This window comes from Tympanuchus pallidicinctus, unplaced genomic scaffold (genome assembly GCF_026119805.1).
Source record: "Tympanuchus pallidicinctus isolate F22 unplaced genomic scaffold, pur_lepc_1.0 scaffold5, whole genome shotgun sequence".
Lineage (NCBI taxonomy): Eukaryota > Metazoa > Chordata > Aves > Galliformes > Phasianidae > Tympanuchus > Tympanuchus pallidicinctus.
The window spans coordinates 60,600,793-60,614,011 of NW_026294769.1; the positions used below are offsets into that span (position 1 = coordinate 60,600,793).

General features: G+C 33.1%; 1 protein-coding gene across 2 annotated transcripts in view; it reads right to left on the reverse strand.

Moving 5' to 3' along the window:
* CSMD3 (CUB and Sushi multiple domains 3) overlaps nt 1-13,219 on the reverse strand; it is a 512,773-nt gene that overhangs the window by 359,987 nt on the left and 139,567 nt on the right. For both annotated transcript variants that reach the window (XM_052703606.1, XM_052703607.1), the window contains exon 5: nt 2,427-2,634. In XM_052703606.1, coding sequence (XP_052559566.1) covers nt 2,427-2,634 — 208 coding nt within the window. The remainder of the gene's footprint in view (nt 1-2,426; nt 2,635-13,219) is intronic.

A 13,219-nucleotide genomic window follows, 5' to 3' on the forward strand; every position in this document is an offset into this window, starting at 1 on the left:
ATTTACTCAGTTTCACTTCCAGCACGAAAAAAGTCACATTCCTTCAAATTATCAAATGTCAGGGTCAGCCACTGAGATCAGACAGAAAAAAGCCCTGAAGAATATTTACATAATTTTTTTGCAATACTTAATGAAAATGGTCTATCGAGATTTTCTTAAAGAACATACTTGGCATAATTGAAATAATGTAACGACTGACAAAAAGATGACAGTTAGTACTTCCTGAAGAATTCCTAATCATTTACTGTGGATAACTACTGACTATCTAGTTCATTTATTTTACTTAGAAACAGGAAATAGGACTATTCCCTTATGAAATTAGATGTACAGAAAGATAATACTTTTTTTTTTTTTTTTTAAACAGTTGGTATAATAGTCATGTAAGGCAACAAAATATCTAAGGCATGATTCAGAAATAATACCAACCAGTAAGATTAAATTATAAGGTAATTTTACAAGTCACTTTGCTTTCCAAAATGAAAGATCAAGAGCCTTGTTTTAGTTTTAACACTATTCTACTAGGCAGTCTTTACAAAGGAGACTGTGTTGAACTAAACCCCCAGCTATATTTTAAGGGGATATAAAAGATGATCAGTGTAAATCTAACTTAGAAATGCTTGTTTATTAAGCTCTCCAAATCTATTTTTCCCAGTATATGGGGGGGTATGTGTTTTCAAAACAAAATGTAAGTCTAATTTGGAGAATATAAATGATAGGAAAAAAAAATATCAATCCAAAACAAAAAAAGTCACGTGCTCTCTGGTCTCAATCTGCTCCTCTACATAACCAATTATTAAATTAGAATGTCATTTTTTAAATTTGTAAATAGATAATGAGAACTTCCATTTATAAATAACCTTATTGTATCATTTCAATACTGCCAAAGCCTTTTTCAGAAAAAAGCAGATCTTTGAAGTTCATGACTGAATATACAAAATATATTCAAGAAATATCAAATCCAAATTTAGCTAATCAAGTGATTCATATTGTCTATATGCTAGTTCACTAATAATTATTGTAATTAATTGTTTAAAATTTGTTTTAGTTGACATCTTGTTGAAAAGATTTCAGTTTAGCCTTTTGAAGTCAATGGCAATTCAGTAATATTCTAATATAGGTAATTAACTACGTAGGAGGCAATATGAATTAACTCTATGGAAGATGATTCAGTAAAGCTGATACACAGTGTACAGACTTCTACAATACACTGAGATTGTAAGGAATATAATTCATAAGCATTATCTGTAGAAATTTAGATTTGTCTTCAAAACAATATAATTGTTTAATCTATTTTCTTATTATAAAATTTAAAATAATTTAGCTTATTGAGTTTGTATTTTAATTTCTTTTTTCTAAATAAGAAAACAAAGCTCTACTTACTTTAACAGGACAAGCCAATTGCCTATTATGCAAATCCATCTATCTGTTATGCATAGCCCTCATACTGCTTTGTTATCCAATTAACAACTTAAGATTTATGGTTCTGTACATGTCCTCTTTGTGATCTGGTATTATATCTGAACCAAAATAACAAACACAAGAATTTTTCATATTCACATGTCTTCAAAACAGTATGAGGCTGGTGCCTTAAAACTACAAGGCCAGAAAACTACAGAATATATCATTTATTGTATCATTTATTTTTTCCAGTGAACAGAGTCTGACCTTGAAAGAGATTTTTAATGTTTTATTTCATCAACTTGTTTCATACAGTGCAGTTACAATGAGATCGAGAATTGCAAAATCTGCAGGGGAAAAACATTGCTACTTTTGCAAAGTCAACAAATAGAAATCCTGGCAGTGTATCTGAAATTAGCACAAAATGAAAACAAACAAACAAACAAACAACAACAAAAATAAAAACCCAAAGAAGCAACAAATGCTACAGCTATCCAGCACCTTGTATCTCGCAGATCAGGATGAAACTGTACAGATGATTGTAAGAATGGCTCTATACTCACCACACTATATAGTGGGACTACACATGCAATTCTCTCTGCAGACACTCACCCTGAGAGGACTGTGACTAACAGTTGTGATCAATGTGATTTTCTCAAGCTCTGTGCAGAAAAGCCTCAACATCATTAAATTCCCTGAAGGTTTCACTAATTGAATAGTTAGACTCATAGAAACTGAGGTGAAAGAGTCTACAGTGACTTTCATCTTGATGAAAGTCTTTGAATATATTTTAGAATTACTTTACAGCTGCAATTAGAATCCCTGTATATATATTGTATATCAGTATATTCATGGTAACAACTGTCTTTTGCTTTGGTTGATCTTTCTTAACTTTAGGAATGCCTGATATACTGAGAAAAGCAAAAATCACAAGTCATCCTTCCATACATCCCTTTTTTTTTTTTTTTTTTTTTTTTTTTTTTTTTTTTTTTTTTTTTAACAAATGAAAATTACAGTTTCTGACTTACCATATTGCAGGTGGTTCAGAACCTTCTACTTCCAAATAATCGTATTTTTCTTCCATTTGGAAATCTGTAAATATGAGTGAGATAGTATCCCCAGGCTCTGCCACAATTGTCCATGTGCAATCTGCATTATTATGATATTCATTAGGAAAATTGGGGCTTGAAATGATACCACTGGATCCTCTCATGGTTCCTCCACATGCATCCTCAGCTGTTAAAAAAAAAAAAAAAAAAAAAAAGTCATTAAAATAGCCCTTTTCTTGCAGAGAATAAAATTTTGCTAACTTTTAGATGATCAGTTCATTTTTTAACATTTGACTTGAAATGCTGCTGTAAAACTATGATGCTAATGAGGAATTTCTTCAGATTTCACTAACTCCAATATGATTTTAGTAGTGTCATCACATATTTTTACAATCTACTTTCTATTATTTGATTGGCAGAATTCCATTCACTTTACAATAGCATATAAAAATACAATAATTTCTGCTTTTGTTTTAACTAAGAATGTTTTCCTAAAGCAAATTGAGTTTAACATGCAGTCTGACACATGATATGCAGTAGTCACATTATACTGAAAGAGACCTGAGAATCATACCCAACTTACGGTAATTGCATTTTTATGACAAGACATTTGAGTAGCTGATCAGATTTATTTTGCAAACTAAAGCATTTCATGGATTATTTCCCAGATGCCATGTGCACAATTTCATAAATCAAATGTGTACAGAGGCATTTGAATGGGAATTTTTTTTGTTGTTTTTTTTTTTTGTTTTTGTTTTGTTTTTAAATAGATCGTTTATCTCAAATATTGACATGGGAAGAATATTTTTCACAATGAAGTTCCATCTAAAGTTTAGTATTATGCTAAATAAAGTAGGTAAATCTTATACATTTACAAAATCAGTTCTAACGTCAACAGAACTAATTCCATGAGAAAACAACACACGCATAGTGATTCAGAGATTTCTTTCTTTTGTAAGGTAAGAGAAAATGACAGATATTGTGACTATTGATCTTTTTGATCAATGGTATGATAGCATTTTATGCCAAAAGTATTTCTGTGAATTAATAAAAGTGATCACAAGTGTGGTATTAATAAGTAATTTATATTGAAATTCTTTTTTTATTAAATGAAGATATCACATTTTTATCTCACTTATTCAGTTTATTATCCAAACATCTGAAGTGCATCTGAAAATTAATTTTTGCTTCTGCTTAATTAGAGTGCTAACATCAATATAATATGCCATATAGCCTGAAATAAATTGCCAATATTACTGAAAAATTAAAGGCAAGGTTATTGTTATTATTATTATTATTTTCAAAATTATAGCATCAAAGAACGACAGCTTTAAAGAATTCTGACACACATAATGACTCAAAACTAAGGAGAAGAAAATACTTAATGACTGTAACAAGAGCCTTAAATTACAATATTTTTGGAGTTAAAATGCCAGGCTTTGTCTCTTAAAAGTTCTGCTAAGTTATTACATGAACACATGGACAACTTAAAGTAAATCTTACTAATTGCCAGTGCTTTTAGCATGCATTAAATGCATCATAATTGAGGAATCTCATTAGAATGCGCTCTCAGATAATTTACCGTGATAGGAATAGAGCACTATCTAAAAGGTAATAATGAAGTTTTGGTTTTATGCATTGAGAAGCATTGGGAAAATCGTTTTTAATTATTACTTCCCTGAAGTAAAATTTCAATTAATACAATGTGTAAAATGCATCCTAAATGAAAGATCTTCACATTGATTGTAAATACTGATTCAATGGTTTTATCATATGCTGATATGAAAGATATTTTTAATTTTTGTAGATAAATGACAAAACTTATGCAATCTGGAAACAAACAGTAGTACATAGTTTTTCAGCTCATGTAACAAGCTAAGAAAGAAGATTCAGAGCATCAGATAAGACTAGAGACTCTGGAATTTCTTCCTCTCAGACTGAATCACAGAATCACAGAATGGCCAGGGTTGGAAGGGACCTCAGGGATTGAAAAACTCCAACTCCCCCCCACCACAGGCAGGGCCACCAACCTCCACATTTAATATTAGACCAGGCTGCCCATGGCAGTACAAAAAAAAACAGAGAAAAAATCCACTTTTAAGATATCTACTCTGTATTTTCTAAAAATCAAATTAAATTTATTTTGCAACATATTTGAAAAATCTATATAACCAACAAAATTACAAGAAATGCAAAAAAATTACACAGAGCCAAGATGTAATTTTTGCATACATACTCTGATCTTAAACATATGCAGGAAGGGGAAGATTTTTCGAAGTGATAAGCAAGTGGGAACTTGGCTTAGAAAAGCTTTTCAAGGTATTAAGAATTCAGATAAGATCCATATTTGAATATACATGAGGGCTTTTATGCAGAGGGAGTATCTCTAATATTATGATGTAAGTGAAGATTATAAGAATATAAAGATTTTTTCAGCTGATTATTGTGCATACACAGATTTTAAATCATATATACACAGATACACACCATTTTTTATGTTTAAATGAATATCAGAAAAAATGGATAAACATCTGTATAATTTCTGGTGAAAATTAATTTCATAAAATTTTATATTTTATTTTCAGTATTCATGATAATCTTCCCTATATACTGTCCATAGTTCCTTTTTCATAATAAATTTTGAAAATGTATTTCTTGAGTTAGCCTTGTCTTATTTAATTTTAATTTTCTGCTTATTCTTGTAGGTTTGGTGATATTCACAATAAAGTTACATAAACTTTTAACTAATTATCAAGAAGACAGATGATCAAAGATTTTAGAAAAATTTATCAGCCATGCAAATTCACTGATTTCAGTGACAGTTAAATGAGATTGCATGATAAATAAAGTTTAAATTCAGCACACAACCCATTATGTCATCTAATCTATCTAGATACTTATAGTGCCTTGAATGGTTGAATGTCAGTGCTTAACTCAACTCTTCACAGAGTGACTGACATCTGTTATCTAATCTTTAAAGTAATCTAAGAAAGAGTGTATCAGCTTTCCTAGTATAAATGACGATCTTTACAATAAAAGTTTTGAGGAAGTTGAGACACTAGAAGGAATATATTAAGAAAAGCTGAGAAGACACATTACAGTTCCTGTATACTGTGATTCTGACTTCCAATGTACTGTTATTTCTACTTTCTCTTCAGCAAGATAACTCTAAGATTAGTACGTCATACACTGAAACTCAGCATAGCTACTGTCCGTAGTGTTATTAGCCTAAAACATTTCTGATAGTTAAAAGGGAAATAATTAGAATAAAGAGAAACTTGAGGATACAGAACCTGCTACATGAAAAGCTGAGTCATTTGCGATGAATGTAGACTAAAAGATCCTTCCACCTATCTTAACTAATTCTAAGAAAAAAAGAATAATAAAATGCTCATAATAAAGAGCCATTCCTGCAGAATGGCTTCAAAAAATACATTGTATATTCATTAGCATTAGCCAGGGATGTGGGCTACACAATATAGAGAATACAACATTCCAAATTAAATAAATCCCGATTACGTTAATTTAGTTTAGTACTTGTTTCTATGCGGCATACACACATATGGAATTGTCAAGAAAAGCTCTACCTACCTAAATAATTGTATTTCAAGTCCAAATGATGCCTCAAATTCTCTGTCTTTGACAGCTAGGATTTCTGACAGGGATCCTAAAAAATGCCACTCTTCAATCTATGATACAGTATTTATCAGACATTAAGAATAAATATAATTCTAAAGATTTTGAGATTTTTCTAAATGAAAGCTATTGTTTTCACCTCTTTCTGGAAACATGATTATTTGATGGAAATATGTGTAATTATGGAAATAACATTTTTTATATTTTTTGAGAATCACAACTCTTCAATTGCAATAAAAATTTCTGACAGGAAAAGGAAGGTTTTGTTACGGAATTCTACCAGAGTTTTCTAAATAATATTTGTAATCACTATTCAGATTCAAAGAGAATGGGAATATCTTCTTCAGACTGTAAATACCTTAGCATGAGAAAGCAAACATCATTATCTGTACATTAAAAAAATCTGCACACTGTCTTAGCTATAGCTCAACTTCCATGAATATTTCTGAGTCAGAAGGTGTTTTTGCCTTCCAAGGATCCTTTCAGTTTCTCCTGACAATTTGCCAGAGGTTGGCTCAAAATACAGTGATCGTTTATGTTCTTGGTTGTTTTTTTTTTTTTAAGTATTCAATAGGCTCTTATTATTGATGCCTTAATCATTGCAGATACGTTAGTTAGAATTTTAATTGATGAAGCTTAAAATTGTCTTTATTTGAGTATTATTACACATGCATTTTTTGCTTAATATTCTACCTTTTCTAAGTGTATATACATTCAGATTGTTTTTACAGATCCACTTTGTAACGTATTTTTAACTTAATTTTCCACCTGGCTGAATTTGCTTGTTTATCCATACATTCAGATTGTTTTTACAGATCCACTTTGTAAAATATTTTGAACTTAATTTTCCACCAGGCTGAATTTGCTTGTTTATACATCAGCAACTTTCACAAATTTCCAATGTCACACTTGGCCAGTGTTCAATCCAGTGTCTGTATTTTCACTCTAGCTTTGCACTTTTCACCACGCTATATACAGCTTTCATAAAAGCCATCATAGAATGAGTTTCTTAATAAGTTTCTTCACAGCAGATCAGCAGGAGAAGGGAAGATTAATACACTGAAATGCAAAGCCACCTGTAGAAGTTAGGTCAGTTTAAAAGTCTGCTGTATAATAACCAATGAATTTAGAAAATAAGCGCAGTAATAAACTACACAGTTACAAAAGTACTTTTAAGAAGTTCCCAGGCAGTCCCATTTTCAGTTGTATTCTGTCTAGTAAATGGTACTTCTTTGCACATACCACACAGCCTTCTCCTTTAATTCCTTCCCTTTCTTTCTTGATCTGTGCCCATCTACTCCAGGGCTCTCATTGTGCCCACTGGAATTATGTGATTTAATAGTGTCATAGAATCATAGAATCATAGAATGGCCTGGGCTGAAAAAGACCACAGTGATAGTTTAGTTTCAAACCCCCTGCTATGTGCAGGATGACCAACCAACCACAAGACCAGGAAGGCCATATGTGTTACAGATTTTAGTTTTCATATGAATTTACACTCTGCATGTTTATGCACAGGCAGCACCTATGGTCACCACTACCTTTATTTTGAGAAATCCCCATATTTTTTTGCTCCACACATTCTTCCCCTGTCTCCTGTAACTCCATGTGCTTCCATGCTTTGGTCACCAGCATGGAGAAACCTACTTTAAAGGCTTCATCATCAAGTTAGCAAGCCTTTTGTCAATGGCACTTTTGACTCATTAAAGAAAGCTTAATTTATTCTAGAAAATCCTGTCACATTCTGATGTTCAGAGCAGGGAATTAATTATTTGGTCTTTAAAGCAGAGATAATAGCAAATGCAATATAAAGCATATTACATTTACTTCCATTTAATATTGTGATATATTCTAAAGGGACCATATAAAATTACAAATGAAGATGTATAAACAAATGTAGAAACATTTATATGTTATCTTTTCTTTAAACTTGCCATAATAAAAAGAAAAAATCTGGTCAGTTCCTATAAATTATCTGCAGAATATTCTTACTGTCTTCAGCAATTTCAGTGAAATAATTACTACACACCCTTCAACTGAAAATCTCAAGGACAGTTTTGTTAAAGATTTGTCATTAATGATTTAAATAAGATTCGTCCAGCTTTGGAGGATAGGGACATAAAATAACTCCTGAGGACATAGTGAAGTCTCATTTGCTTTGGCTTACTGCTGTGACATGAACAGCTCACAGAGATTTTAGATCTCAAATAAACCTGAGGATGATTATAAATTGACATGATTCACATATTCAAATCCTTCATTTTCCACTTCTATGTTCAGTATAGCTGTAAAATTTATGCAGATTTGACAGACAGCAAAAAAATCATGTAATAGCTAAAAAAGTGAGGAATCTTAGGAGCTTAAGCTGCTCCTGAAAAAATTAAATGGAATAAATAGTCTTCTAACCTTCTGAAGCAGAACCTCAAAAATGAGCTATGTTACAGTACCAGCGCTCACAAAATTTTTGCCTCCTGCAGATCTGCACTGGGTAGAACTGACAAGAGAGTGTGGGGGTAACCTGCTGAGGAGGCAGCCATGGTTCCCAGCTGGCTCTGCAAGGAATGGCACCAACCTAAGGCACTGCTACAGCCTCCACAGGCTGCACTGATTGCAAAGGGTGGCAGTTCCCTCAGGCAAAGCAGGACACAGGAAAAGGGACATCCCTTTGGTAGGCCTGTTTTCTTTTGTTTCACAATACCTGAATGAGTAATTAAACTTCTATGTTGATGGACAGTAGATTGTTAGATTCTTAGAATAGGGTCTACATGCCCACTGTAGTACTTTCCATTCTGTCTGTGCTTCAGCTTACTGAGGCCATTAATGTTGCTTGGGGGGAAGAAGAGGTGGCTCTCTCCTTGCCGCCCACTGCAGCGGAATGAACTAGACTGTCCTGAGGAGTGCAGCAAGCAGGATGTGAAAGACCCACCAGGAGCCTTCATGAATGTAGGTGAAGACTGGGATCTAGGAATGTGAAGACACAGAACCGTAATATACCATGGAAAATCAAAACATTTCTGATTTCTGAGGTATATGTTACAATCCAAGAAAAGGCAGAGCTCTGCTGAAATGACAGCAAGCAGAAGGGAAAGGTGACAGTTTCAGAGTCATGGTGGAAGGGAAAGGTCTATTCTCCAGTCCCTCTCTTACAGTTTTGTTTCTGCTGATTTCTAGAGTGTTGCATACAAATTTCCACACTGGCCACTCAAAATATATAAATAAATAAATAAAAATATATATATCCATCTTCTGCTGCGTCTGCCTGGGACCTTCAAACACCGTGCAACGGGACCGCTGCTGGATCCTACTGGTAACTATCCTCTCTTTACGCAACTCCTGCTTCTTTTCCATCTTTTCTATCGCACTCCTTCCCTTCCCCGTCTCCCTGATTAGGTTTTAGTAATAAACTGGATGCAACAACATATGAACCGTTGTTTCTTAATCTCACACCAGGTATACAGATATTAAAAGAACCTCATCTCCCTCCTCTAAATTGGAGCGAGACAGAGGGTCACACTGAGTATAAAGGAAAGCTATTTATAACAAGAATCAAGAAATGGAACAGATTACCCAGAGATCTTTCTATAACTTCTGAAATTTGAATGTTGCCCTACCTCTCTCCTTGAATTTCTTACTACATAACACTCCTAAAGATTTGTTCAAAACACTTTATTACTTCATCTCCAGCTAAAATTCATTCAGACTATCTCATAAGCTATACTTCCAAATAGAAGCAAATATCTCAGTAAGTTCATAGACATTTCAACTTCCAAATTCAATTTTGACAAATATTATCTAATTGGTTAAATTAGGGGAAAAAAGTTTTTGAACAAATGTAATAAAGTATATATATTTTGTAAATGTTGTGTTATAATTAAATTGTAACATAAAATCAAAATTGAAATTTCAGTAATATAATGGGTTCTATATTTCTCCTGATCTGTATCATAAAAATCACTTAAGTCTATTTTGCTATGATGCAACGTGTTGCTGATATTATTGCTTTAAATTAAAAATACTTCACTAGAATTCTTCAGAATTTATAGTTACCTAAAAAAAAAAAAAAGATAATTTAGAATTAAGTTGACAGATACCTATTAGAAAATAATCTTGTTTCTCAAATAACTCTGAATATAAAATAAAAGTATTCAACAAAACTGTACGATGAACACATTTTAACCTTTAAGAAGCTATCTGACAAAAATATCTTAAGCATTACAAACTGAAATCTTACAAAATGACCATACATGACTTCTCCCAAAAAGTGAGCATATTTCAGAGCATCAACAACATACACCTGAGAGTTATGCAAAGGGAAAAGTATGTATTTAGCCAAAGAAAGACACGTGCCTTTATAAAATATTATCTTGGCTCTAGATCCTGCCTTTACTTAAGTTGACAGTAATCACTTTATACTACCTTTGAAGTCAGAGAAAATGATAAAATCTACATTCTCCCCTTAAAGTCAATATGACTATTTTCCCACAGAAAGTCAAGGCATATAGGGGAAATCCAGTACAACTATGATCATATCTGTATGCGTTTTGCTAAAACGTGTTGAAGACTTTGAAAAGATAGTAAAACATGTCTTATTTTTCCACACTTTAATTTATCTGTCTTAACACATTTAGGAATTACGGGACCAATTTGTGTGCGTCAATAGCTAAACAATTGCTACAATTTATTTTTTATTTTCAACATCTAACCTACAATCAGATCCTTTAGGTGGGGCCAAGACCTGGGTTAATTCTACGACACTGAAAATTTAGTTGGAAAGTTTAATTACATATTTATTTCATTATGGGTTACCTACAGAGACTAAGCATGGAACTTCCATCCTAAGAAATTTAATAGTACTTTATAGATAAGAAAGAACAATAGCAATAAACAAACAAACAAGAAAAACATGTATTGCCTGAATTAATTTCTTATTAAAAAAAAAAAAATCTCTCTGAATACAAATGAAAACATTTGTTGAAAAGTCTTTCTAAAACAGTCAGTATCCTAAGGCTTGTAAAACAATTTAACAGGGTATATCCTTAGTTAACACCTTACCTAGCAGGAAATGTGACTTCTGTGGCACATTTGTGATCTCTTTACTCTTGTAATATTAGCTAAGCTACCATTTATCACAGCAAGAAAAGGCTAAGTATCACAAAATATTTTCAGGATTTCAGAGTCAAGATTTCTGTACTGATTTAATTATGCAGAGACCTTAACATTTGTCATTCCTGAATGTGATCTGTGATGAGTGCTTTGCCAAAAGAGAAAAACAGGGCTTGATGTCCCATTCAGAAGGTTCAGCCAGTTTATGATGATTTCCATGACTGCTCTTTTATCTTGTTTGCCAAAATTTATCAAACTTAATATAAGTCTGCTTGCATTTGAAAAGTTCACAGACTCATTCAAATTTGGAAAACTAAAGTCAGAATTCAAATAAAAAGATTTTTATACTACAGAAGTGTCTTGCAGTAAGAGTATCAACAGTTTGCTTGAGGGACGTACGAAGAAACTTTTCAAGTAGAAATTAATTACATTTCTTTACTGTTATCTAAATATCTCTGCTATTCCTTTCATCCTTCCACCAGATGGTTTATTATTATACACAAAATATTATGGACAAAAGAGAACATTATATATATATATATGTATGTATATATATATATGTATATATGCAGACAAATTATTTTTGGTCTGATTAATGATTTAATGAGATAATAGTACAAATTACATACTGAATGGAGAGAAACCTCATTAACTATAGCAATAATATTGTCATACATTGCCATTTTAGTACCATAATGCTTAGACAGTTATGTGTACAACAAACAGGGAGAAACAGAGATCTGAATGAACTAGAAGAACTATGATCTCAGTTGGGTAAGAAAGATGTGAATAGCTCCCACAACTGGAGGGCTGCAATAGAATGCTAGATACACTTATTTATGAAAACAGACCAGGACAAACCTGACCTTGATATGAAGGAGCAGCTGCAGTACATGGAGCCCTGCCTAGGAGAAAGACCATGAGATAGGTGAGAGCATATATACCTGGATTAGAGGGTTAGTGGGTGATGAGGTGATGAATGAGTGCTACAGACTATCTGACAAGGAGGTAGAAGTAGATGTGTCCTTCAGACAACTGGAAGAAGCCTCATATTTTCAGGTTCTGGTTTGCTTGGGGACTTGAACAACCTCAAGATCTACTGGGAGGACAGAACAGATCACAAGAACTCAGAATTTTTCTATAGTGCATTAATGACAAATTCCAAACACAGATGTGTTATGCCTTTCTTAGGTTTATCAGCAGCAAAAGGAGACTAGGGACGATACAGGTCCTCTGCTAATGAGTGACAAGCACATGAAAAAGCCAGAGGGTTGTTTCTTTTTTCTTGCCTCACTGAGACTTGCCTCTAAGAATCCCAGACCAGAGGGAAAATCCAGAGCAATAAAGAATTAATCTCAGTGGTGGAGGATCAGACTAGAGAACATTTGAATGAACTGGACATATGCAATTCCTCAGGATCTGATGGAATGCTACAAGAGACTAATCAGTGTCACTGTGCGCCACTGTCAGACACAGCTGAAAGGCTGAGGTTACTAGGCGAGCTACTGGAAGAAAGGAAATGTGTCTCCTATCTTCAAGAAATACAGCAGAGATGCAGAATGCTACAAGCTGATCAATCTTTTCTTGCTCATCTTGCAAAAATCCTTTTGGGAAACATCTCGAAATATGAAAAAGTGACTGGAAGTAGTCAGCCGTGATTTGTTAATAAGAAATGCTGAGCCAGCCAGATAGAAATCTACAATAATATTACTGGCTTGGTGGTTGAAGAACCATGGATATTATATTCACTTTAACAAGACTTCCAACATTTTCACAGAAAAGTTGACAAAGTATAGACTAGATAAAGCAACAGTAAGTATATTGAAAACTGTCAGAGACACTGGGCTCAGAGGGTGATTAAGATTATAATCACAGAATCATAGAATTATAGGGGCTGGAAGGCACCTCTACAGATCATATAGTCCAAATCCCTGGCTAAAGGAGCTTACTTGGAATAAGTTACTCAGGAAAGTGTCAATAGATTTTTAACATTTCTGGAGAAGGAGAAACCACAAAGCCTCTGGGCAGCTTGT